General features: G+C 48.2%; 2 protein-coding genes across 7 annotated transcripts in view; one reads left to right on the top strand and one right to left on the bottom strand.

Annotated features, from left to right (window-relative positions):
• Positions 1–223: 223 nt before the first annotated feature.
• On the top strand, positions 224–22,566 carry RAB11A (RAB11A, member RAS oncogene family). 3 transcript variants are annotated; one of them, XM_029958803.1, is made up of 5 exons: positions 224–293; positions 7,695–7,892; positions 8,769–8,962; positions 9,912–9,992; positions 22,415–22,566. In XM_029958803.1, exons 1-5 carry the CDS (start codon positions 256–258, stop codon positions 22,549–22,551), a joined length of 648 nt encoding a protein of 215 aa, XP_029814663.1. In that variant the 5' UTR covers positions 224–255; the 3' UTR covers positions 22,552–22,566. The 3 variants fall into 3 exon arrangements, with proteins under 3 accessions (XP_029814663.1, XP_029814662.1, XP_029814664.1); XM_029958802.1 differs by lacking the exon at positions 22,415–22,566 and adding an exon at positions 16,518–18,179; XM_029958804.1 differs by lacking the exon at positions 22,415–22,566 and adding an exon at positions 11,359–11,433.
• Positions 21,674–23,268, bottom strand: part of MEGF11 (multiple EGF like domains 11) — a 194,225-nt gene continuing 192,630 nt past the window's right edge. For all 4 annotated transcript variants that reach the window (XR_001920257.1, XM_018069598.1, XM_018069599.1 and 1 more), the window contains one exon: positions 21,674–22,873. Coding sequence is in view for 3 of the 4 variants with exons in the window: in XM_018069598.1 (XP_017925087.1) it covers positions 22,713–22,873 (161 nt within the window). In the remaining variant the exon portion in view is untranslated. The remainder of the gene's footprint in view (positions 22,874–23,268) is intronic.

Raw genomic sequence — 23,268 nt, 5'->3', positions numbered from 1 at the left:
CGCCGGGCGGTGGCGGGCCGGGCTGTGGCGGGCCGGGGGGCTCGGGGCCGGTCGGGACCCGCTCGGTGTAACGCGGGCGGGCACGGCCCCGGCACCGCCCCGGGCGCGGTCGGGCGGCGGCGCCGCTGCCCTCGGAGCGGCCGCGGGCGGGCGGGCGGAGCGCGCAGGGCGGAAGCGCCGCGGCGGCTGCAGGGACGGACCCGGCCCCGGCCACCGTCCGCTCCGCTCCCGACCCGCCGCGCCCGAACCCCCGCCATGGGCACCCGCGACGACGAGTACGACTATCTGTTCAAGGTGAGGCGGCGCGGGGCACTCGGCCGGGGCAGCGCCGCGGGCACCGCTCGGGGTTCCCCCGCGGCCCGGAATGCCCCGCTCGGGCGGTTTGGGCAGCGGGGCTGTTGTCGGTGCCCGGGCGGGGGCTGAGCGGGGCAGGCGGCGGGCTGGCGAGGAGAGAGCGCTGGGGAGGATGCCCGCGGGTGATAAGGACTCCTCAAGGTTGATAAGGCCCCTCTCCGGCTGTTGAACAGGGCTGCCGAGGGGCTGAGATACGCTCAGCGTTCGTAATGATGCACTAATTTAATAAAAGAGCGAGATTTGCTGCCTTCTGCGTTCCGAGCCCTTGGCGAGGGGTGAATGTACCTGCTGTTCCACGCCCAGTGATTATGGAACCATAGAATCCTGGAATGGTTTGTGTGGGAAGGGACCTTAAATCCCATCCCGTTCCACCCCCTGCCATGGGCAGGGACACCTTCCACTATCCCAGGTTGCTCCAGCCTGGCCTGGATCTCCCAGCCTGTCCTGGCTCCCAGCAGAGAAGGGCAGGAATTCCTTGTTTTCCAGAGCTGATGTCCCTGCACTCTGCCGTACAGCAGCAAGTTGGGGTAAAACGTTGCAGATTGTAGTTAAATACCCAGTTTTCTCTCCCCGCAGAGTAAAACGCCACCCCTGCCGTCCAGGTTCATACAGCACGCTGTGAAACGTGTGCAGAAGTGCTGAGGTTTTGGAAGTTCACTGTCCAATTTTTTTAAGCCCTCTTGTAAAAGCAAGCAAAGTCCTGTAAAAAGTACTTGTTTGTTGTGGTGTGGTGTTGCAAATTTGAATTTAGAGCATTGATCGTTATGATGTGATGGTGAGAGACCCCATGCTTGTCATCATGAAGGTAAAGGAAAACATCAGAGTTTTTTTTCCTCTGTACCCTTAAGCTTCTGTCATAACTTTGAGTAGTTGTTTTTTGGTTGGTTTTGTTTTTTTTCGTTTGTTACCTGTTTTATCCAATTCCATGTGGAAAGTGGTATTATTTCTAGCTATGAATCAGTTATCTGTACTATATTAAAATCAAATCAGGAAGTTTCAGAAGGGCCTTTTTTCTCAGCTTGCAGCACTGGCAAGGGCCTTGCTGGGCACTGGTTCAATCACATCCAGCAGCCTTATTGCAGGAACTTGTGTTCAGGTTATCACAACCTTTGAGTTGCTCTCACTTGCTTCTGCATTTCTGTCAGTGGGCTTGTAATTAATGTTTTAGCTGTGAAAGCCTGAGAATATCAGTGAGTTTTCAGGGAGAGCTCCTATCTTTTATTACACCTACTTCCTTATGTAATTGGGGAATTAAAAAGCTTGAATCCAGTTACAGTGAGAAGTTCAGGGCTGGTTTATTTGATTGCCTCTCCTAAAGCTTTTTCTGTTGAGCCTGGTTCATAGAAACTGTTGGGAGAGCTGGGAATGGTGTGGAAATGCTGTTGTGAAGATGAGCCATTTGGGTTTTGCCCAGCTAAAGTGGACTGCAGGAAGTTGATGCAGTGTCACATAACTGGGATTAATGTGGCAGCTGAAATAACATAAAAATGCAGAGTAATACAAATCCTGGAAACTTCTGTAACTTCCCAGAGGTGATGGTGGTTCTAAACAAGCTGTCACCGCTCTGGAATGATCTTGAAATTATTGCAAGTAGGTCTGTGAACTGAATGTCTCCTTACTAGGCACTGGTCAAAAAGGCAAGGGGTAGGTAAACACTCTTGGAAAAGGAAATGGGAACTCGGGGGAACGTTAGGTCAGCGTTTGAATTTGAGACATGAGCATCTTGGGAATGGAGTGGAAATGCAGATAGGACAAGCATTTCCATTTTGAAAGGGATATTGTAGAATTAAAACGATGGAGAAAGGCATCAAAATAATCAGAAGAGAGACCTAATGGATTCACAGCCCTTATACTGAAGTGGTGTACAACTTGATCAAAATTAGAACAGTGAGTCATTAGGGCAAGTAGGGAAAGTATCTCTGTTTGTCATAATTTCTCTGGATATCTGTAATGCTTCTATTACTGGGCAGCAGGTGAAAGCAGAAGGACAGAGTCCCACAGGTGTATATGCAAATTCTGGAGTGGTGCATTGCCATAAATACTATAAATGAAATCAAAAGCCTGCACAGACTTAGAGAGGAAGAACAGTGTTGGTTGGGGCATTTCAGTGTGATGGTGACAATGGCAAGCCTGAAGGTATTGCTTGTTTGAAGAGGAAGGGCTGGCTGGGACAGAGATTGGAGTGTTCTGTTACACAGAATGTTTCTTGGACATCAGTTCTTGATGGTCAGACTGTGGGTGTGGGTGCATTGGTCTATCAGGACACTTAATCCAGTAGGAGAGTTCTGGGGTTATGAGCACGTTACAAAATACCCTTCTCCTGACTCTATTGCAACACTTCAGCATACAGAAAAGCTTAAGCCTGCCTTGAAAAAGACAATTTCTGTTAAATTCTTCTTGTCCAGCTACGTGTCTTTGTGTTCTTCCATGCTTTTGGGGTTTGGCTGAGAGCAGTGCCTGCTGTTCCCAGCGCTGCCCTTGAGGAAACACAAAGCCTATAAAGTGCAGTTTGTAGAAATCTTGCTCTAATTTTAATAGGAGGAAAGTATAATGGTACTATAAGGATATTACTTTATTACTTAATAAGTTAACCCTGGCTTAAATACAGGAACTTTTTTATCTTTTTGATCAATGTGCTTGCAGTAGACGAGTAGTTATCAAAGGAACCCTCACTTGTAGGAGAAGTTTTCTGTGGACAAAGCTCAGGAAGGTTATGGCTGCACCTTGAAACCATCTGGAACTCTGGATTTGGGAGCACACTTCTCATTTCTGAGCATGATTCTGCCTTGTGGTGACATTCAGCTTATTGTTAGGAAAACCTCCAGTTTCAACTGTCTGCTCCCTGCTTTGCATCATGTTCATTTCTCCAACTTTTCCCTTTGATATTGAGGAAATGCTCTGAAACTGAACCAACTTGTTGGTTTGGGGTTTAGAAAGCCCATTTTTTTTTCCCCTGTGTGTTTAGATAAACGTGTTGGCAAAAGTGGTTTCATGGCAGCTCTTGGTTTGGACAGTGGTTGGAAGCCCTTGGCCTTCACTGCCTTAGATGTGGAGGCAGTTTTGTGCTCTAACAAACCTCCTGGTGTAGCCATTTACTGCAGAGGTGTTTGGAGGTGTTCCCTGTAATATGGACAGGGAACAAACAACCCCGACCCCAGAGGGCCTTTAAGAGGCCAGTTCTCTCTGTGATAGAAAAGGAGTGAATAAAAGGGGGGCACAGCTGAGCAGGGAGATTAACACAAGTCATGACCATGTTATCACCTGCTGCCTGCAGAGTGTAGAATCAAGTCATCTTATCCATTTTTTCTTTAAACTCCAGCTGAAGTGGGCAGGATGAGGTTCATCAGCAGGTTCTTCTGGGATCATGAAGATGTGTCCAAACTTTTTATTGATATGTCTCTTTATAGCACAGCTCAGTGCAGAGACAAGTGATTTTAGCCACTGTAATTCCCTAGTGCTGGTGGTCTTGTCTTAAATTATGTCCTGTGTGACTTGTGTAATAACTTTTATTGTAGACAGCACAAGCCAGTGCTGCTGGACTCTATTTTCAACCTGATTACTTTGTCAGTAGCGTATTTCATGAGATAATTAAAGTATTTTCTGAAAATTTTTAAGTAAAAGGTTTAACAGAAATAAAAATTGAGTGAGTGAGCTGGAATGTTGGTGAAAAATTAATAATCCTTCCTCGACATGGTTCTCTAAATTGCTTCTCATGCAGCTTAGGAAATTGAATTCTTATTTTGGTCTTCTACAGAAATAAAACTGGAATTACAGAGTGAAATTTTTACAGTAGTGTGGACTTCATACTCGTTTTTTTTTTTAAACTTTTTTTTCTCTCCACCAAATGCTTGTGTGTTTGTCCTAAACCTCTGGGGTAGCAACTGCTGTAGAAAATCAAATGCATTGATTTTAAGCACATGGTTGCAAGTATTGAACTGTCCCGTCACTAAACCAGTGGCTTGGGGCCAGGAGATCCCTTCCATGGCTTTCAGATCTGCCAATACCATCTTCCTTGGCTGTGAAGCTTCCTAAGGTGCTGCTCCTGTGAGGGAAGTGCTGGTCCAAAGCAGGTTATTGATGGATTTCAGGACTGGCTCTTGTGGCTGAACTTGCTAAAACGTTTCCTCCAGATCTTCCTCCTTCCAGTGCTGATGTACCGAAGGAATTTGCTGATGAGGCAAGTTGGGACAGGGTCAGTCAGAGTGTGTGCTGGTGATGACTGCAGTCCTCCTGATGAGCTGGGATTCGGGATGTGAGGTTTTATGCCTGGGGACTCATAGGAGTTTGGCAAAGTAAAGGTTTCACAGCTTAAAGCTGAACAATTAGGTCTGACCACAGGCAGACTGAGCCATCGAGGTGAATTGGTCAGGAAAAATAATTCCAGCTCCAGGTATGCCTGGAGTAGAGATGGAAATATTAAAATCCCTTTGTGCATCACAGGGAGATCTCAGAGTGATGTGTGCAGTTCTGGCTGTGTGGGAAAGAAGTGGAAAAACTTGTAGGGAAGGTGTTTGGGGAAATGGACAATGTGTTTATATGGAACCCTTTGACAACTTGGCTTGTTTAGCAAATGCAACAAAGCCCAGAAAAGATGTGGTTGCTTTCTGTAAATACCCCAGTGTAAACACCATTGGGAGAGGACTCTAATAAGCTAATGGATGATGCTGGCACATGGACACCACTAATTTCTCCTGAAAATTAGAAGGCAATTTCTAACCATTAGGAGTGAGTTTCTGGAAGAAAAGCCCAATAAAAGGGTGTGTGCAGGAACAATTAGCTTTATCATGGCCTAGATAACGTCATTTCCCTCCCAGAAACTGGGAATGGGACTTGGCCATCCAGGGTCATTCCTACTGCATTTCTATGCAAGGAATGTAATACCTCGGAGCAGTGTGTAGTATAAAATATCAAAACAAAGTGGTTTGATAAGGAAAGCAAAACTGCAATGAATAACACAATCTGAGTGGCTGTTAAAGCTGTTTCAGTTCATAATTGTATTTAAAGAGTGATACTTGCCCAGACTGGCAGAAATGCAGAAGGTGTGAGGAGTCTGAGGCGCCTGCTGACATTCCAAGCTGTTCTCGTGCCTGTATTCAAGAGGAGCTGCAGTGGCCCAATTAAGCAGAGGAAATAGCTGACTTCAAGGAGGAAAGTATTATTTTCCCCTTTTAATTGGGACACACTAATCTGGTGCTGGAAACCATTCAGAGCATAAGCAGCGTGGGATTCAGAGAAGGTAAGGAAAAAAACCTGGCAGAGGAATCAAAGGGATCCATCTACTAAGTGACTTGAAGGTGGGGTTTGCACTGAACAATAAAACTATGTTTGAGGGGATACTTAACAGGTATATGATGCATCCTGTTGGAAAAGGAGATGATGGATGTGGATTGTTTTCCTTGTTCAGAGGAGTTTCTGGCCGCTGCCAGAGCTAGTGCTGGGTGATGCAGGACTGAGGTGTGTGAAGGGAGCTCACATTTGTGTGTAACACGTCCCAGTGATTACAAACATGATGTCATCCAAAACCACGGCCTAAACCTGCCAAAACAGTGTTGGAGAACTCACTTGCCAGTGGAAGAGGGAAGCCACGGCTGTTTGCCAGGGGAGGTGACACAGTCCGTGCCCTGTCCCCTGCCCCAGGTTTATCACGATTTAGCGTCCCCGGTGCCAGCAGAGCTGCTCAGCAGTGTCGGGGCAGCCACACGGAGCAGTGCTGACCTGGCACAGAGGAAAGCACACTCCTGTTTGCATTCAGCATGGGTTGCCACCTACCTGCACTTGTGATCTTCATAAACAGAAGTGGTTAACAGAGCCACTCTGCTTTATGCAAGTTCAGAGCTTGGCTGGCTGTGTGCTGAGTCAGCTGGCAGGGGAAGCTGGGAAGATGTTTGTTTTGATGAAGTGCTCTGCACAAGGCCTTTTGAAGCCAATGTTTGCTGCAATTTTCATTTATGGGAGGGAGTTTAAAAGGTGCTGCTCTGCCCTTCCAGTCAGAGCAAAGTCCCATTTGCCAGAATTGCTCTGCATTATTTAAGCAGGAGGTGATGTGCACAGGGCTGCAGCAGCAGATGGGAGTGTTTGCACTGCTAGACTGAGCTCCATGGGGGGTTTCTCCTGTGACTGAATGTTTTTGGTGCACTCATCGCTCTGTTGCACCACACAGAATCTTTAACACTGTGTTGTGGTGTCTCAGCTGTTAATGATGTGTGTAACTTAGCAAGTATTTGGTTTTTCCTAAAGAAGCAAAGCCACAACATTTTTTGTGTCACCTGAGTGTGCAGTTTTTTGCTTGGGCTGATATTGATTCACTGCTGAACTCTTAGTTATCAGCCTTTCCTCTCAAGGACTTTATCCTCTTTTTCTTCCCTTCCCCTCACTAATGGTTTGGTACCTTATCTTTGTTAAGGGCAGAAGATCATCCTGAGAGGCTCCTGCTGGTGTGACTCAGGTTGTGAACATGTTTCATCCAATGTCCTGCATCTTGTGACTGAGTTTTAAGTTACACTTAACCTTGCACCTTTCAACCAGCATTACAGGTTATTGCAGTGAATCCTCATGACTGTTTTCCTGAAGGAACTGGACTTTAAACCTTCTCTCACTCTCTTGTCAAGCATAGCTGAATCCCTCCAATTAGTTTGCTTGGCACTGGTGCTGGGATGAGTCAAACTGAGTCAGGGAAGGGTGTGGATGGTGGTTCCAATCCTGAATCCCACTGATACCCCAGCAGTGTTTTAGAGCAGTTCCAGGCTTTGGCCTGATGTGTCCAGGAGCCACAACAGCAGAGAGGGGCTGCAGAAGGGCAGAGAGCTGTGGTTCAGCAAACATTTCAAACTGTCTCTCAGGGTGATGGTGGCCTTGGGGTTTTTTTGGTTTGGTTCTTTTTTCCATTCACAGATTTTTCTGTGGTAAAGCAGAGTCTGCTGCTTGCCCTGCGTTTTGAACTTCTTCAGCAAAGCAGATTTCAGTTGTGTTGTTGTAGGGATTTTGTTTTGTTTTTTAGTTCTAATGTTGTTACAAGGATGTGAAATCTAACCAGTCCCCAACTTTTGCAGTGACAGCCTCGTACATTCTTCCTGGAAGAGGAATGTTCTTCCATGCTGGGCAAAGGAGACTGAAATGTAACCAGTAAAAGTCCAGTCTAGTGTCTGTTCAAAATGCTGGTGAATGTGGCAGCTCTGGTTTTCCAGGTTTTCCAACCCTTGGGCAGCAGATCCATGACAAGCGTGGTAGTGTTGCCATTCTTTTCCTTCATGCTTCATTCCCAAAAATAAATGTTTATTGCAGGTGATTGTCGATGCATCATCTGCACCTGGAATCTGATCCTTATGCTGCTCTTGTCTTGTAGTTGTCCTTATTGGAGACTCCGGGGTAGGCAAGAGCAACCTCCTGTCTCGATTCACTCGCAATGAGTTCAACTTGGAAAGCAAAAGCACCATTGGAGTGGAGTTTGCAACGAGGAGCATTCAAGTGGATGGGAAGACAATAAAGGCTCAGATCTGGGACACTGCAGGGCAGGAGCGGTACCGAGCCATAACCTCAGCGTAAGTGACCCCTGGGGGGCTGGGGAGAAGCTTTGGCTGAGGAGGGGAATTGTGGGCCCTTCCGATTCCTCAGGAGCTGCAAACAGGGGGTGTTTGTGTTTTATCAGGTAATATCCGCAGCCTGAGGTGGGAGGAAGGTTAAATATTATTCAGCCCAGAAACCTGATCTAGTGTGTCCCTGTGCAGACTGATTTACTGCTCTGTGCTCTCGTGACACCTAAATGGGGGCATTTCAAGCCTAGAATTGCAAGAGCTTTGAGAGACTCATTTCAGTGCAAGTGAATGATAAAGTAATATCGGTGTTCCTGGAGGTTTTATCAGTAGTAACCTAAGAGCAGAAACCCTCCTGTAGCAGCCAGGAAAGACTGTTCACTTTGTGTGTGCTTGTTTAATTGGAAAAAAACAGCATAGCAAAAGCTGGATTTCAGTAGAGCTGGAGGGAGTTGTGAGGTGAGAGAACACAGCCTGTTTCTTTTTGAATGCATTACTGTGCCTCTCGGGCCCTAAAGTGGCCTTTTGTGAAGGGAGTAGATCACGTTGACATTTTTATGATCCAGTGAGTCATTCAGTCTCTTTATCACTCTGGGCCGTGCCTGTGCTGCACCCACGGCGATGGGTGGGGGACACTTCACAGGGGTGGATCAGGGGTGGAAGGTGACTGACTCCAGAGTTCCATTTTTGGGATGGAGGGTTCTCCCCACAAACATGGGGTTTGAGGCTCTGAGCTGTCCTGGCTGCTCTGCTGGTCCTGTGCTGTAACCTCGTCTGGCTGCTCCGCTTCCCTGGGTATTTCTGTGCAGCTCAATAACAGCTATTTCCCAGTAATGTGTCGCTTCTGATCCCGCTGACGTCGCTCTCCCGCCCTTCTCCCCTCAGGTACTACCGCGGGGCCGTGGGGGCACTGCTGGTGTACGACATCGCCAAGCACCTGACCTACGAGAACGTGGAGCGGTGGCTGAAGGAGCTGCGGGACCACGCGGACAGCAACATCGTCATCATGCTCGTGGGCAACAAGAGCGACCTGCGCCACCTCCGGGCCGTCCCCACCGACGAGGCCAGAGCCTTCGCGGGTGGGTGAACTCACAGTCGGTCCCGGTGCTGGCTGGGGATCTGCCTGCCCGCCCCTGGGCGTGTCAGTCTGCTGGTGGGAGGGACGAGCTGCTGCTGGCCGTGTCCCTCGGTGTCACACGGCTAATTCAGGCCGAAAGGAGGCCTTGTAGAACATGCATGTCATTTCAAGAATCAGCCAGAGGCACTTGGTAATTTTAAACCAGAGTTACTCTCTTGCCTGTGCACTGCTTCTCCCACAGAAACTGGGCCTGTGGCTGTAGGTTTGAGTGAGTTGTGTGGTGGCAGCTTTGCCCCTGTGTCTTGCCTTCAGTGCCCCAGCTGATCTGCAGCCCCACACAGGTACCGTGGCTGAAGAGACTGTCATTAAACTGGCTTTGTGACTCTTGTTGCACAGTTAAGGTCTGTGAACAATAATTCTGGTTTCTGTAAATCTTGCCTTGTTTTAGGCCCAGTTTCTTTTCATCCAGGAGTGTAGCTGGATTTCTTATATTAAGGCTTGCTGTAGCTGCAGTGGCAGAGTTTCTGGCCAGTGAGGATTCCTACCTGCAGCTGGAGGAGTGTCATTCCCCTCTCTGTTAAATAAGCTGCTGTGACATACTAGGTGGGAGGTGGAGAAACTTGATGAGGTTAAAGAAAATCCAGGAAACTTCCTCATACAGTTCTTGAAACTGTAACAGGTTCTCCCTTTCAGGAGTGCAGGAAGTTGTGCCTTAAAGTAACACAGCACTGGGCTGATCCCTGTCCTTGGGGATGGGTGCAAATTCTATTGTTGGGTGGTATCACTTTCAGATCACCTGAAGGGGAAAACCCCACAACTTGTTATACTTTCTTTTGATACCCGTGTGTCTCATCGGGAACACTACAGATATTATTTGGCACAGAAGCTTTTCCAGATGGGAAGCAGATGTATGATATACCTCTCTAATTATAGTATTTCTGTCCACACAGAGAAGAATGGTTTGTCATTTATTGAGACGTCTGCTTTAGACTCTACAAATGTGGAAGCAGCTTTCCAGACTATTCTGACAGGTGAGTCATCCAGTGCTTTGTGTTTCAAGGGGGAAGGGCAGAAGGCTGCTCAGATATGATGCAAATGGGGCTTTCTTTGCCTATAAAGTGTTTAAAAATTTTGCTATTCAGTCATTCTTCATTAGCCCTAAGATTTGGAGTCCAGTTTCAAAGTGTCACAGTTGAAGGGCCAGCCTTGAACTCGGGAATGAATCCTCGCTCACTTTGATCTGCCCCAGGTTTCTGGTCAGCCTGGTTTGTGTTTCAGCTTCCATCTCCCATTACAGGGAGTGCCCACAGGAGGGAATTGTCTCATGCAGGCATCAAGTTAGAACAGCCATTGTTTATCAAAGGAGAAGTCAATTTAGTTTGGCTCCATCTTTAATGGTGCCCACAGCAGTTGCCAAGGGAGAAGGGATGAAAGAGCAGAGATCCTTCCTTGGAGACACAGTGACTCCTGAGCTGCAGGGAAGTTGCTGTCATTGCATTTAATAGTCCTGCCTGGACTTCTGGCCTGTGGGACGTGTGACAGCAGTGAGTGCTGCATTTTTTATGCTCTGTGGACAAAGTACTTCCTTTTTGTTTAAAGCCTTGTTTAGATAGGCAAAACTTGTTAAGACTGAGACACTCAACTACAACAATGTGGGGGACCTTAATTTAACCCTGGCTTATAAAGGCTGGGGTAGGAATTCACAAATTGGTGTGGAAATCACTGGCTGTCACGGGACTTTTGTGTTGCCCCCTGTCAGCTGCAGCCAGGGCACAGTGGGACACAGTGGCCTGTGTGGTTTTGGAGCTTTCATCGTTCTCAGCTTTGGCAAACACACCTCTAAGTCTCTAGTCTGAGCTTTCAGACATCTGAGGCACTCCTCTGGTTGTGACTCTGTTCTAGGTGTGCCAGGCAGTCTCCCTGTTTTCTCTGAGTGCCTCCAACATGTTTTCCAGTTGCAAATTTAAACTCCCTCTTTCCCAATGTAGCATGTGCCAGGATACATGATCTGCTTGGTATGAGCAGTGGCCCCACTTCTGAACTATAACTGTGTGTCTGTTAATCAGATCTTGTTGCTGTGACGTTGGCACCTTGCTAGATTTGAATTTGTTTTCCTCTTTGCCAGCTACTTTAGGCATTCTTTTAAAAATACACCAAGAAGGACTTGGTAGTCATACTGGAAAATACAGTGAGGATCGAGCTAGAAAGTTATCTATTGCAGTAAAAATATAAAGTCTGTAGCATTTCTTCAGTTGTTTGAAATGCTTTATGGACAGCTTAGCACTGGAGATAGATGTTAGGCTGCTGGGGTATTAGCTGCCTGTGTCCATCTGTTTCTTGTCTTATCCTTGGTTGTAAGAAGCCTCCAACAGTTCTGATTCTATTGTGTTTTTACAGTGGATTCCTAAGTGCTCCTGTGCAGACACCAGCTAAAAGTGGTAGATGAATAAAGAACTTTTTTTTTCCTCTTTAGTTAAACCACGTGGTTCCCTTTTAACTTCAATGTAGTCATTTGTTTGTTATTCAGTGTTGCACAAAATGAAAAAGACAAAGAGAGAAGTTCTGTGAGCTTATACATTGACTCCCTACATGACTAACTGCCATCAGAGGGTGGATGACTAAGGAGTGGCTGAGTGCAGTGCCATTGGGATGCCTGCTGCATTTCCTGTTTTCTTCACCTGCCTAAAGGCAGTCCTGTCAAAAATGCACATGGATTTTTCAGGAGAAGGACATTGCTCACTTATAACTGCTAAACCTGAGGCTTCTTCCTTCGGGCCTGTGTCCTTGGTGTCCCTTCTCTCAGGAGCACCCAGGCTTTGAGGTCAGATTCTGGCCAGATGTGCTGTGTGTCATGTAGAACAAACAGCCTTGCTGCTTCTCCTGCTTGCAGAGGGGTTGGGGCTCTCAGATGCAGGTTAGTTAATTAACGTTCATACACCAGCACTAATAAAACAACATGAAGTATATCAGGCAGTGTTTGTTCCCTCCCAAGGCTGTCACAGCCAGTATAAACTGGTCACCTCGCTGTCCCCATCTGCTGTTGGACCATTATGTTCTCTGAGTGATGCTGAGGAGGTGGAAAGTTCCCTGTGTGCCCTGGGCTGCTGCTGCTTCCCTCAGAGCTGTGTGATGCTCAGAGGATGCGCTGCTGTTGCCATGGGGAGCAGTTCACCTCTTGGCCACAGCCTAGGCTGTGCTTTCTCTCTCCTCACATGCTTCCAGCAGTACCTTTTATTCCAGAAATTAGTTTGGATTCTAATTGGTGAAGGTTTGATTTTTTTTCCCCCTGGTTTAATATTTCTGTAAGCAGAGTGGTCTGTAATGGGTAAGCAAGTGATTAAAACTTGCCCTCAGAGGACTCTGACAGATTGCCAAGGCTGTTGCTTTTCCATGGATGTCAGAGTGCCCTGCACGTTGCTGTGACAGTGTTTAGGGCACAGAGCTCTTGGGCCTGTGGACAGGATCCTTGTTCAGGAGGGGTCAGATCAACTGTGCTGGAAAAAACACTTGTGATTAGTGGGCATGTGGCTCTCTCCAGACAGGAGCTGCTGTTCCAGGGAGATAAAGATGAAGTAAATGGTGCCTTAGCAGCAGGTCGGCTCCATCTGGGCTGTGACTGTTCTGCCAATAAACTCCTCGATAACACTTCACAGCTGCCTTTAGCTGTTAATGGCTCACTCTGAAGGAAAGAGGGGAGCAGTCATCTGAGGAATGTGGTTTTTGGAGTCACCCTGCAGGATCATGGATGGTGTGCTGGCAGGGCAGCCTCCCAGCACAGTGCCTGTGGGTGGAATGCTCGCTGTCCCCTGGAGAGGGATGTTGGCAAAGCCAGCAGGCAGTGCCAGCGGCTGGAGCAGAGGTGTCTGACAGGAGGGGCAGGATGTGCTGCTGCACCAGCTCTGCTGGAATTTGCAGTGCTGGGAGCTGCTCCACAGACACCCCAGGCTGCTCCAGAGCCTTTCTTCCAGCTCCTGGGAAATCTCCTCAACAGGTTGTCGTGGCCAAGGTGTCTGCAGCAACCCCCTTTTCTTTCCAGCCCTCCTGAAGCTGTTCTGGTTGGGGCACTATTGGAAACTTGTGAGAGTTCTTTCCCTGGAGGTGTAGAAGGGTCCATGTTAAATTTACCCACACCTGGATTTTCAGATTAAGCCACTTCGAATGGCTTTGGCCAAGGGAAATATGAGTCCATTTTGTAGTTAGCACAGCCTAAGTGAGTATGTGATCTGTTGCTACAGGTGGAAGAAGGGATAAAAGCTCTTCTTCCCTCTCCCAGTATTAGACAGAACTTTTAGAGGGGTTATATTGTACATTTAGTGGGCTTCCTGTCCTACTGTGGATTCCAGAGGAGGTTTTGGGGACCTTTCCTGTCTGTGGCTTAGAGTAGTGGTCCCTATCCAAATTCTTCTGTTCCAAGATGTCTGGCCTGCAAGGGCTGATTGTTGTGCACACAAAGCTGCTTTGTATCATCTGGCAAATAGGAGAGACTGGTATTATGATCCCAGCCACTCTGAGCATTCACAGCAGGATAAAGCATCCTTAAAGTAAACTGGAGTCTGCCTGGCTCTGTGCTGTCTCTGTTCCCATACTGCATTCTGCTGTGGTTTCATCTCTAAGGAATCCCATCACCAAGGAAACAACATCAGAGAATTAACATCAAAAAATCGAGGGATTTCCTCTTTTGTTTTCTCAGTACACCTGAAAAGGAATGAAACCCCAGTGCAGGCTGAGCAGCCAAGGACTGGCCTAGGCAGCAACATCCCTTTTTCTCAGCTCTCACAGTGCAAGGCCTGTCTCTCACAGTCCCCCATTATGCAGTGGTGCATTCTGCTGAATGTGTCCTTAATAAGGTCTCATTCAGTCACTGAGCAGAGCCCAAAGTGCTGTGGCTTCATTAAAAACCTCACATCTTCATTAGGCCTGCACACAGTTCCACTGGAGGCTTTGCTGCTGGGCATTTTGCCCCAGTGAGAGCAGCTTTGGGCTGTTCCCCCTCCCCTGTCACAGCAGCACAGCTCTGTGTGGTGACAGTGCAGCTCCCCCAGGGAAAGGCAGGGTTTGGTATCTGGGCTGTGGCTGCACCCAGTTTGCACTGCAGAGGAGGGAGAAGCAGCAGGGAGCAACAAACTTGGGAGTGCTGGAAGGGGATTCACTTGCAGGGCTGCTGGGCAGACTGTGGAAGTGGGAATTATGGGAATATATTCCCAGAGTCAGAAGGGACAGAGCCTTTGTCAGTAATGGAACTGGTGCTGTTAAGATTGTTTTTAGGGCTTTGGGGCTGTTTACTGAAGATCTTTGCTGTCAGATGAGGGTGTTACACAGTGCCCCTGTGTGAGTCCTGGCTTACAGGGTGGAGGAAGTGTGTGACAGCTCTTGTAGGGACTTGCATGAACTTGTTCAGGAAGTTCTCTGGGAAACTGAGAATGGCTGCTGCTGGAGGTGCTACTGGAGAGTTCCCAGTAACAAAGGTGGCAAGAGGCTTTTCCTGTTGATTCAGAAAGGCCATTGTTCTGCTCCTGGAGGTGAACTGGCTGTCAGCCCTGAGCCGGGGCAGGGCAGTGGAGCACAAGGCTTGTCCCGAGGAATTCGGAGCAGATCCAGCTGTGCTCCTCCCACCTCACACACAGGCTCTCCAGGGCCCAGCTGATCCTTATCTGCTGGTTCCCACAACGGGCTGCAGGGGACTTTAAAGGTCTGTTTTTGTGGGGGTCACTTAACTTGAGAATTGTTTGGCTCTTTGTTGAAAAGAAGAGTGAGCTCGAGGAAGGGTGATATCAGAAAATCCTCCTGCCTGTGCAGCTCCTGTTTGGTTGCCTCAATGACTCGATCTGTACTGAATGCATGTGTGAAATTCACTTTTCTGAACAGTTTGTCTGAGTCTGAGGTGTCAGTTTGGAGGCCCAGTTCTTCCCAAGGTAGATGTTACCTGTGCAGTCCATAAATCCAGCATGGTGTCTATGAGAGATGTCCATTTTGCCAGCAGTCCCATGGATGTGTGCAGCCCTGCTCCTGCTCTTCCTGGGAGCACTTGGCCTCTGTGCTGGCAGCTTAAATTAGTGCTGGCTTGTTGCCTCAGGGGGACAGCTTTCAAGCCTGGCTTGTCAGGGACCCTGTTCAGCTCCTCAGTGCCATCTCATCCCATCACAGGCACTCAGCTGTGTGAGGATCTCTCAGCACAAGGCTGCTCCACTTCAGAAATGATGTCAGGATGTGCACTAAGCAGCAGCTCATCAAAATTCCCAACTAAGGCTACTCACTAACAGCAAATTCCTGATGGAAGTGCCGTGTCTTGGTTTGGGATCAGGTGATGTGTGTGTTTGGACAGTCATTATCCAGCTGATATGAGACTCCAAACCCCCAAAAGAACTCGGACCTTCGCTTTGTTTTGCCAGAGCTGCTCATGAGCTGGGCTCTTCCTGCTTTGCTGTGCAGGAGGGAAGTGCAGACACCCTGTCTGTGGCAGCCTGGGCTTCTCTGGAACCTTCTGACAGGGCATGGAACGTGGAAACAGGGTGTGGGCACAGCCCCCTGCTCTGAGGGCTCTGCTGCTGGCACTGCTGGTGTGTTTGTTGCCAGCACACTTTTCTCTGTGAAAAGGCAGAAGATGGGATGTTGTTGGCTTTTTGCTGGATTTGAAACACTTCCAAGCTTGTTGTAAAGCTGACCTTTAGCAAGCTTCTATTTTTTTTTAAACTTTAATGGTTTTCAAACTCAAATTTGCAAGTGAGTTCCCCACGTTCTATTTTTGGTGTGCTTTATTTCCTTTCTGGGGGTGAAGTGCTACACATGCTCCACTCTTTCTCTGTGCAGCTGAAGTGAGTGTTGCTGTAGCTGCTCTGAGTTTCTGTGCAGCATCACTGTCCACTAACAAACCCCAGGAACTGGGCAGGGCTCTCTGCAGGTGCTGGGAAGGCACAGGGGTTTAACCTGCGCTCCCTGAGTTCAGAATCTCTTTGTTTGGAGCCCACTTTTCTTACACAGCACATTTTGTAAAGGCTTTATGTGCTGCTTAAGGGGCTCAGTCTCCCCTTTTGAGCCTTAATCAACCTTTTCTGAAGATTTAGAACTGTTGGGATGGTAGACAAGGTGTTGTACGTGATGGGTTGGGATGGTAGACAAGGTGTTGTACGTGATGGGTGTGCTGAGAGAGAAGGAATTGCCCCTGCAGTCCTATCAGGGAGAGGAATCTGGAGTGGTTCCCTTTAATCCTGCTGTTGTCTGTGGATACATGAGCAAACATGTGACTCCCATCCACAGAGTCCTAAGGACCTTCAGAAGAAATGGATGCTCACATAGCTTCTGATTTCTAGCAAAGGAATTCGTGAATTCTGTCCATTTACTCTTATCTCAAGGCAAGCAAAACAGCTGTTAAAGTAATTTCTTTTGCAAAAATACATTTTATTTTCTGAACCTAGAAAGCACCGCAGTTGAACCTGCTGTGAAAGCTTCTTTGTGTTACCTGTGTCATCCCAGAGCTCTGCCTGGTTCCCCCCAGGTGTAAGTCCTGGCTGGCACTGTGCTGGTGTGCTCATAATGATCAGCTCTTTCTCACCCTGCAGAGATCTATCGCATTGTCTCCCAGAAGCAAATGTCCGACAGACGTGAGAATGATATGTCTCCAAGCAACAACGTGGTTCCCATCCACGTCCCCCCCACCACTGAAAACAAACCAAAGATGCAGTGCTGTCAGAATATATAAATTGTCCATTCTTTCCTAAGAGGCTGTGTATATTCCCCAGGTCCAAGATTTAAATATATTTGTAATTCTCGTGGTTCCATTCTTGTGTTTAGTCACTGCTTATTCCTTCTGAATTTCTCCATGTCTTAAAACACTTTGATTTCAGTGTTTATCAGTCTCTTTCTTGGATGTGGCTGCAGTATTTTCCCAACGCCGACTTGTCGGTTTGGGGTCAGTAAATTGTTTGGAACTCAACTGATCTCTTCCCAACACGATGCCCATTAGTCAGAGCACAGGAACCTTTAGTGAGCACTTGAATTTGTTGTTCTGCTCCTCACAAAGCAATTACTGTCAGGTAAACGAGGAAAGTATCTCTGGGCAGGATAATCTTTCCTTGTCTGAAGGTGTTGCATCTGCACCTAAAGCTTGGCCAAGCGCCCGTTGCTCTGAAGTGCAATTTTAATGTAAGTTAAATGTTTTTGGCTGCTTCTTCAGGTTGTCAAGTGAAGTTTTGTAGAGTATTATGGGGGAGAAAAGAGAATTTCTCGAGAACAAGCAGCAGGTTCTGGCAACCTGTGACTGAGGTGCTGTGGTTTGGCACCTGCTGCAGAGGAGGTTGATGTGAGGCAGAGCTGCTGGGGCTGCACTGAGGGGCCCTTTGTGAGGGAGCTGCATCCCTGGGGAAGGGTCACTCCAACCCTGGAGCTTGCAGCCTGGTTTTGTGCTGCCTGAGGCTTGGCCCCCACAGTGCTGGTGGTATCAGGATTTTGAGGATGCCTTTTTTTTTTTTCATGGGACACAGACTTGAAGGGTGTTGTCACATATTACATATCACACCTGTTAATGCATGCCACTTATATTAATATATTCGAATGCTTGAGTTGATGAATCAACAACTTCAACTACCTAGCCTTAGTTTTCAGTTCTGTTTGATCCAGTATTTTTAAATTATTCCAGTGGTTTGCTGTCTGCTCTTGAACAAAACCATCTGGAGTAGTTTTCCTGCTGTCTGTCGCTCCCTACAAACCCTCAGTCGGATTTGCTTGTTCAGGGATACATGAACTGTGCCTTCTGTCTCTGCACATCCCTCTCTGCTATTCCTAAACATGCCAACCCTGGCACTGGGGCTACGGGCACTGCATTCCTACACTATTTAGAGGAACTGTTTGTTGTGTAAATGCCTGCAGTTATTTATACAATTACAGGGAAGTAATGGATTGTGGGGGATGTTTCTCAAACTCTGATACGACCCGTGTGGAACATCCAAAATGTGGTTGGCACTTCCAGCTGTGTTCCATCCCAACCCTCCTGTCTCGCGGTGCTCATGACGTGTGAGGCACACGGAAGGCATTGCTGTAGTCGGTCACTTCTTGTTTTTTACTCCATTTCTCCTCCTGGTATTAGTTCTGGAGATGCTCCTTTGATCTGTTTGTAAATTACTTTGTATTTTATGCATGTACTGTACTTTGATTCATTATTTTTTTAGATTGATTTAAAATATATTCATCCATGATTCTAATAAAGAATTACAGGGGACGACTCACTGTGGTGTTGGGTGCAGTTTTTGGGAGGACTGGGATTTGACATGAAGGTTTTTCCTTACTGGAAGCTGATGAGCTTCTTGGAGCAGGCAGTGAGAAGACACTAAAGTGGAAGTGCCCCTGGAAAAGGACCTGGAAGGGTCGTGTAACACAGTTGTCTTCCCTCAGAGCAGGTCTGCAACTTTCTGGGGCTGCTGCAGTTCAGAGCCAGGGCAGTTTGGCAGCTCCAGGGAGCTTTTACACTCAGGAATTCTGTGGGTTCACTCCAGTCAAACCTCTGAATAGCTTTTACAAACCTGGGGTTTTTTTTCCCACGTTGCCATGAGAAAGAAAATCCTGTGGGATACAAACAGCTCCTTCTGCAGGAAAGGATGAAAGCTTGGGATCCTGCTGGGGTGTCCTGGTGAAGTGGTGCCAGGAGCACCCACGGAGCACGTGGGGCAGTGCCAGTGGCTCTGGAGACTGAGGCAGTTTGGGACTGAGGATGAGGAGTGAGCCTGGTTCTGGATTACTGTGGGAGCTGTTCTTGCAGCACCTTCTCTGCCCAGACTGGAGCATATTTTGGAATTAACCGATTCCCTGCAGCAGCCAAGCTCTAAATTTGTCATCTGGAAATGCAGGATAAGTTTCACTCCACTTCCTTTTCTCATTCCTATAAGCAGGTGACTGGACTCAGCTGTCACATCAGGTCCGGATTTCGTGTGGTTTTAGGCAAAACTCTTCCTCCTGCAGCAGCTGGAATTGCAGCACAGCCAGTGGGAGCAGAAACCCCTGTGGGAGGCTGAGACTTCTAAAGCAAAATCCAGTGGTGTATGTACAGAGAAGGAACCTCCTACCTGGGAAAGCCTTTGCCTCCTGTTCCCGGGGTCTGTGCTGTGCTTCCCTGGGCTGTGGCAGCAGCTCCTGCCTGGCCTGGGCTGGGTGACACTCCAGGGGCAGGAAGGTGCTTCCCAAAGTGCTTTGGGAGAGACAATGCAAGACATTATTCCATCTGAATGCTGACCCAAGGGGGGATTGTTCCTGTTTGGCTGCTGATTAATCATTCTGCTCCATAATTGGCATTACTTGTGTACTGAAGTGTCTCTTCCTTGCTAATGGGAGACAACTGATGGCAACAGACACTGCTTTGGGCCCTGAAAGGAGCTTGCTGAGATTCTGAGAACTCCATTTAATGCTGCACAATGGGCTTTCTTGCCAAAAGTTTTTGCTGTCATTTACATATTTGAAAGTCCCAACTTTATCACTTATGAAGCTGTTCATGAGCATCAGTGGCTCCTGTGTTTGATGGGAATTGAGGTTCTGACTCTTAAGCAGAAAGGACATGTAATTGTTGTGATTAAAAGACATTTTTATTAAGCTGGAATTACTTATTCCATCGGTTCAACCTGATGAATTTCCAGCCTTAAATAGCTTATTGAGTGTGTCTTGTCAAATAAGAAGATTACACACTGGGCTTTAGTTAACAAGATTTTCAGAAGGGTGAGGCACAAATGCTGGAAAGCTCCAGCAGTCGCAGTGCTGCGTTGCCCGGGAGTCGTTCCCTCTGAAGGTGTTTCTGCTGCAGGTCTGTGCTCCTGATTCATTGGCTGAGGCAGCTTCCATGTGTCCTGTGTGCCATTCCTGCTGGGTGACTCTGCTGGGCTGGATCCTCCAGGACCTTCACCCCCCTGAAGGGCCGGGAAGCTGCGAGTGGCCCAGGGCACTGTGCCCACCCCACTGAGGTGCAGGATGTGAACATCAGTGAGTGGTGCTGGCACTGACCCCACACTGCTCTGGGGGGTGTGAGGGGCTTGTCCAGCTGGGATTGGGCATCCCCAGGGCTCTCACTCAGACCCACTGAGGACAAACTGCTGAGGAACTGGGAGAAAGGTGTAAAGAACCACTTACCTTTTGGTTTGATGCTGGGCCTTACTCCGGGTTAATCTGGAGTTACAGCACTGGCCTTTCTGAGCCATCCTGCCTTTTCTGTCCTGTGCCTGGTGCCCGTGGGGGTTTTTGGCTGAGGGGGGGGCAGCCCCTTCGTGAGCAGCCCCATCACCTGGAGAACTCGGACCTGTGCAGGGCCTGAAAGCTTTGCTCTGCAAATGAGTACGTTTGAGAACTACACGGTGAGAGAAATTCAATTTATTTTGTACAAGGTAGGATACCTTTGCACAGTGAACAAATATATTACAAATCTGTCTTGCCTTAAAAAAGTATTGCCATTTTGGTGCCTGTTTCCTAAGCTGATGCTAATATACAAGAAGGTACCTTTTTTTGTTGGTTTTGCTTGCTTTTTTTTCCCTTTTAAGCTCTATGCATCATTGCATTTGGTTTCAAAATCCTGCTTTGAAAAAAAAACAAAAAACAACACAACAACTGAGCACATCTCTGCTCTCTGGAGTCTCATTGCAAACTACAGCAACACACAAACATGGGTCAGGCTGGCAGCTGGGGCTGCTTGTGCTGGGTGACAAGGTAGGGCTCCACAAGAGTATTCCTTATCCAACTGCCTTTCTCTTGATATTTTTGAGGTAAGTCTTTCCGCTCATGTACATAAAATATGTTCCTACTGGCCCTACAAAATAACTTACATCTCAAATAAGGCTTTCCTGGAAAACAAAACTGCTACTGCTGCTCGGTCAGGGCCCCCATGCACACATGCAGCATTCAGGGAATCGTGTGGGAATGATCCTGGGACATGGACATCGGCTGCTCCGGGAGCCTGGGGGGTCTCTGGGCTCAGGTTGGGGGGTTCAGAGCCAGCCTGACCACCTGGTGGGTCCTGGCTCTGAGGGACAGGGCTCCCAGGGCAGGATTCCCAAGGACAGGGCTCCCAGGGGCAGGATGTCCAGGGACAGGGCTCCCAGGGACAGGATTCTCAAGGACAGGGCTCCCAGGGGCAGGATGTCCAGGGACAGGGCTCCCAGGCCAGAATTCCCAAGGACAGGGCTCCCAGGGCAGGATTCCCAAGGACAGGGCTCCCAGGGCAGGATTCCCAAGGACAGGGCTCCCAGGGCAGGATTCCCAAGGACAGGGCTCCCAGGCTGAGCCCATGGCTGAGCCCATCTGTGGGGACAGGATGGGCCCCTCCACGGTGCTCCAAGTGATCCTGGTCTGACACAGAGCCAGGATCCAGCCACTTTCTCCCAGCTGGAGGGCTCCTCTTTCCAGTCCCAAGCCCAGCAGCTCACCCAAGGGATCGTGTTGAGCAAACTGATGGATCTGGTTCCGTTCTCTTCTGCTTCCACCAGGCTGGCGAATGTGCAACAGAATATTTCTTTATATTTAAGAGGCATCAACTTGCTACTTCCACGTTTGCCTAATAAAATTACATACTTAGAGTCAATACTACTTCATGCTCAAAATCTACAAGGAACTAACGGCAAGTACTCTACTTTCTAGGTCAATAAAGATTATAAATTAAAAAAAAAATAATTGTGGTGGCGCAATGCAAAACTTCACCATGGGTCAGCCCCGTGATAATTAGTTCACAAACAGCTGCTGAAAAAGAAAACCCAGTTTCAGCTCCATTTAATGACATTTCAGGTAGAATCACCAAAGGATAACGTTGCACTACATGGTAATGCCCAGCAAATTAAAGGGTGTCATCAATGGCATGCTGACAAGTGAACCACGAGGAGATGGTTTGAAAAGATGGGAGAGAGAAGCTGCTGTGGCTCAGCTTTGGGAAAGGAAATGAAACCAGGGCTGGTCTGTGCAGACCTGCACTGTCCCAGGGCAGGAAAGGGAGGTGCAGCAGGTTACAGGCCTGACAGATCTGCTGGATTTAGCCAACGAAAGAGAAGCTGTAAAAGGAAAATTAAAGCCCATCTGTGCCAATCAGAAGCGTGGTAAAGTGTGGGGGGGAGGCTCATTGTGGAAATGGTCATTAGCAAAGATCAGGGGACATTTGGAAAGATTTAAAAAACGGCACAGAAAGTGTCTGTGTTAATATTCCTCAACTCAAACCCTCTGGTACTGAGTGTAAAGATGAAAATCCCAATGCTAATTACCGAGCATGATCTGCACAGGCTGCACGTGGTGGTGGCAGTAAATGAGGGGTCCTGACAGTGAAATGACAAGTTTCCCTGCTCTCGTTCAGAAAAATGTCCATTCCCATGACAAAGATGAAAATCAATTCCAGTGCATTCCCAGTCACCTTGTTCCTAAAGGTAAAAGGTTTCTTGATGCAGTTGGTAAAAATGTACATCTTTAAGTCCTTCTACTTAGCATGTGTTTGTGGTTTATTTTACAGCAAAGCCAGGGTTAGAATACAAGCCACGGAGAGTTTTTGCCTGGAGCGCGTGGACACCTTCCTGGGGTGATGTACTCCAGCCACACGTGGAGGAGGTTCTGTTAGTTCCAGTTACCCATATAAAAATGTCTTTATAAATAACATCATGCAGCAGCAGTTGGCCCAAGCTGATGTTGTGTCACGTCAGGTCCTTGCGTAAGCCAGTCCACATCCGTCAGCATCCCACAGCGTGGAAAAGGAACGGCTTCTCCTCTGCTTCCTCACAGTTTGTGTTGGCAGCACAGTGGAGTCCATCCCTTTAAGACTGCTTGTCCCAAGAGGGCCCGTGTGTCGGGCTGTGCCGGACGGGGAGGAGGTCGTAGTGACCAGGAATGTGGCTGTTCCTGGGAAGGTCGTATGGATTCTGGAGGTAACTGGCACTCCGGCTGCGGCCGTCTTGGACTATGCTGACAGTGGGCTCTGGGGGAGCAAGGAAAACTGGGTTATGGCAACCAGCAGCACTCCCAAAACCAGTTACTGTCCTCGTGTGTTTTGTCCAAGCACAGGACGTCAGCCTCCCAAACCATCTCATCCCCCTCCAGCTTCACGGGCGGCACAGGAGGCAGCACGTGGGGCAGAGCAGGGAGAAAAGCACCAAACAGGAGCCAGGGAATGGCTGGAGCTGTGCCAGGGCAGGGTTAGGCTGGATATCAGGAAAAGGTTCTTCCCCCAGAGGGTGGCAGGGCACTGAACAGGCTCCCCAGGGCAGTGGGCACAGCCACAGGGCTGCCAGAGCTCCAGGAGGGTTTGGACAGCATGCTCAGGGACATGGTGGGATTGTTGGGGTGTCAGTGCAGGGCCAGGAGTTGGACTTG

Source organism: Manacus vitellinus, unplaced genomic scaffold (assembly GCF_001715985.3).
Source record: "Manacus vitellinus isolate BGI_N305 unplaced genomic scaffold, ASM171598v3 scaffold_16_pilon, whole genome shotgun sequence".
Lineage (NCBI taxonomy): Eukaryota > Metazoa > Chordata > Aves > Passeriformes > Pipridae > Manacus > Manacus vitellinus.
Note: the sequence above shows the minus strand (reverse complement) of the source record. Positions and strands in the feature narration are given on the sequence as shown.

Excerpts from the sequence above, each read along its gene's own strand:
- RAB11A (XM_029958802.1), top strand. The coding sequence starts at position 256 with ATGGGCACCCGCGACGACGAGTACGACTATCTGTTCAA. Across the intron at positions 294-7,694 it reads GAGTACGACTATCTGTTCAA|AGTTGTCCTTATTGGAGACT; the intron begins GGTGAGGCGGCG and ends CTCTTGTCTTGT. Across the intron at positions 8,963-9,911 it reads CGAGGCCAGAGCCTTCGCGG|AGAAGAATGGTTTGTCATTT; the intron begins GTGGGTGAACTC and ends CTGTCCACACAG.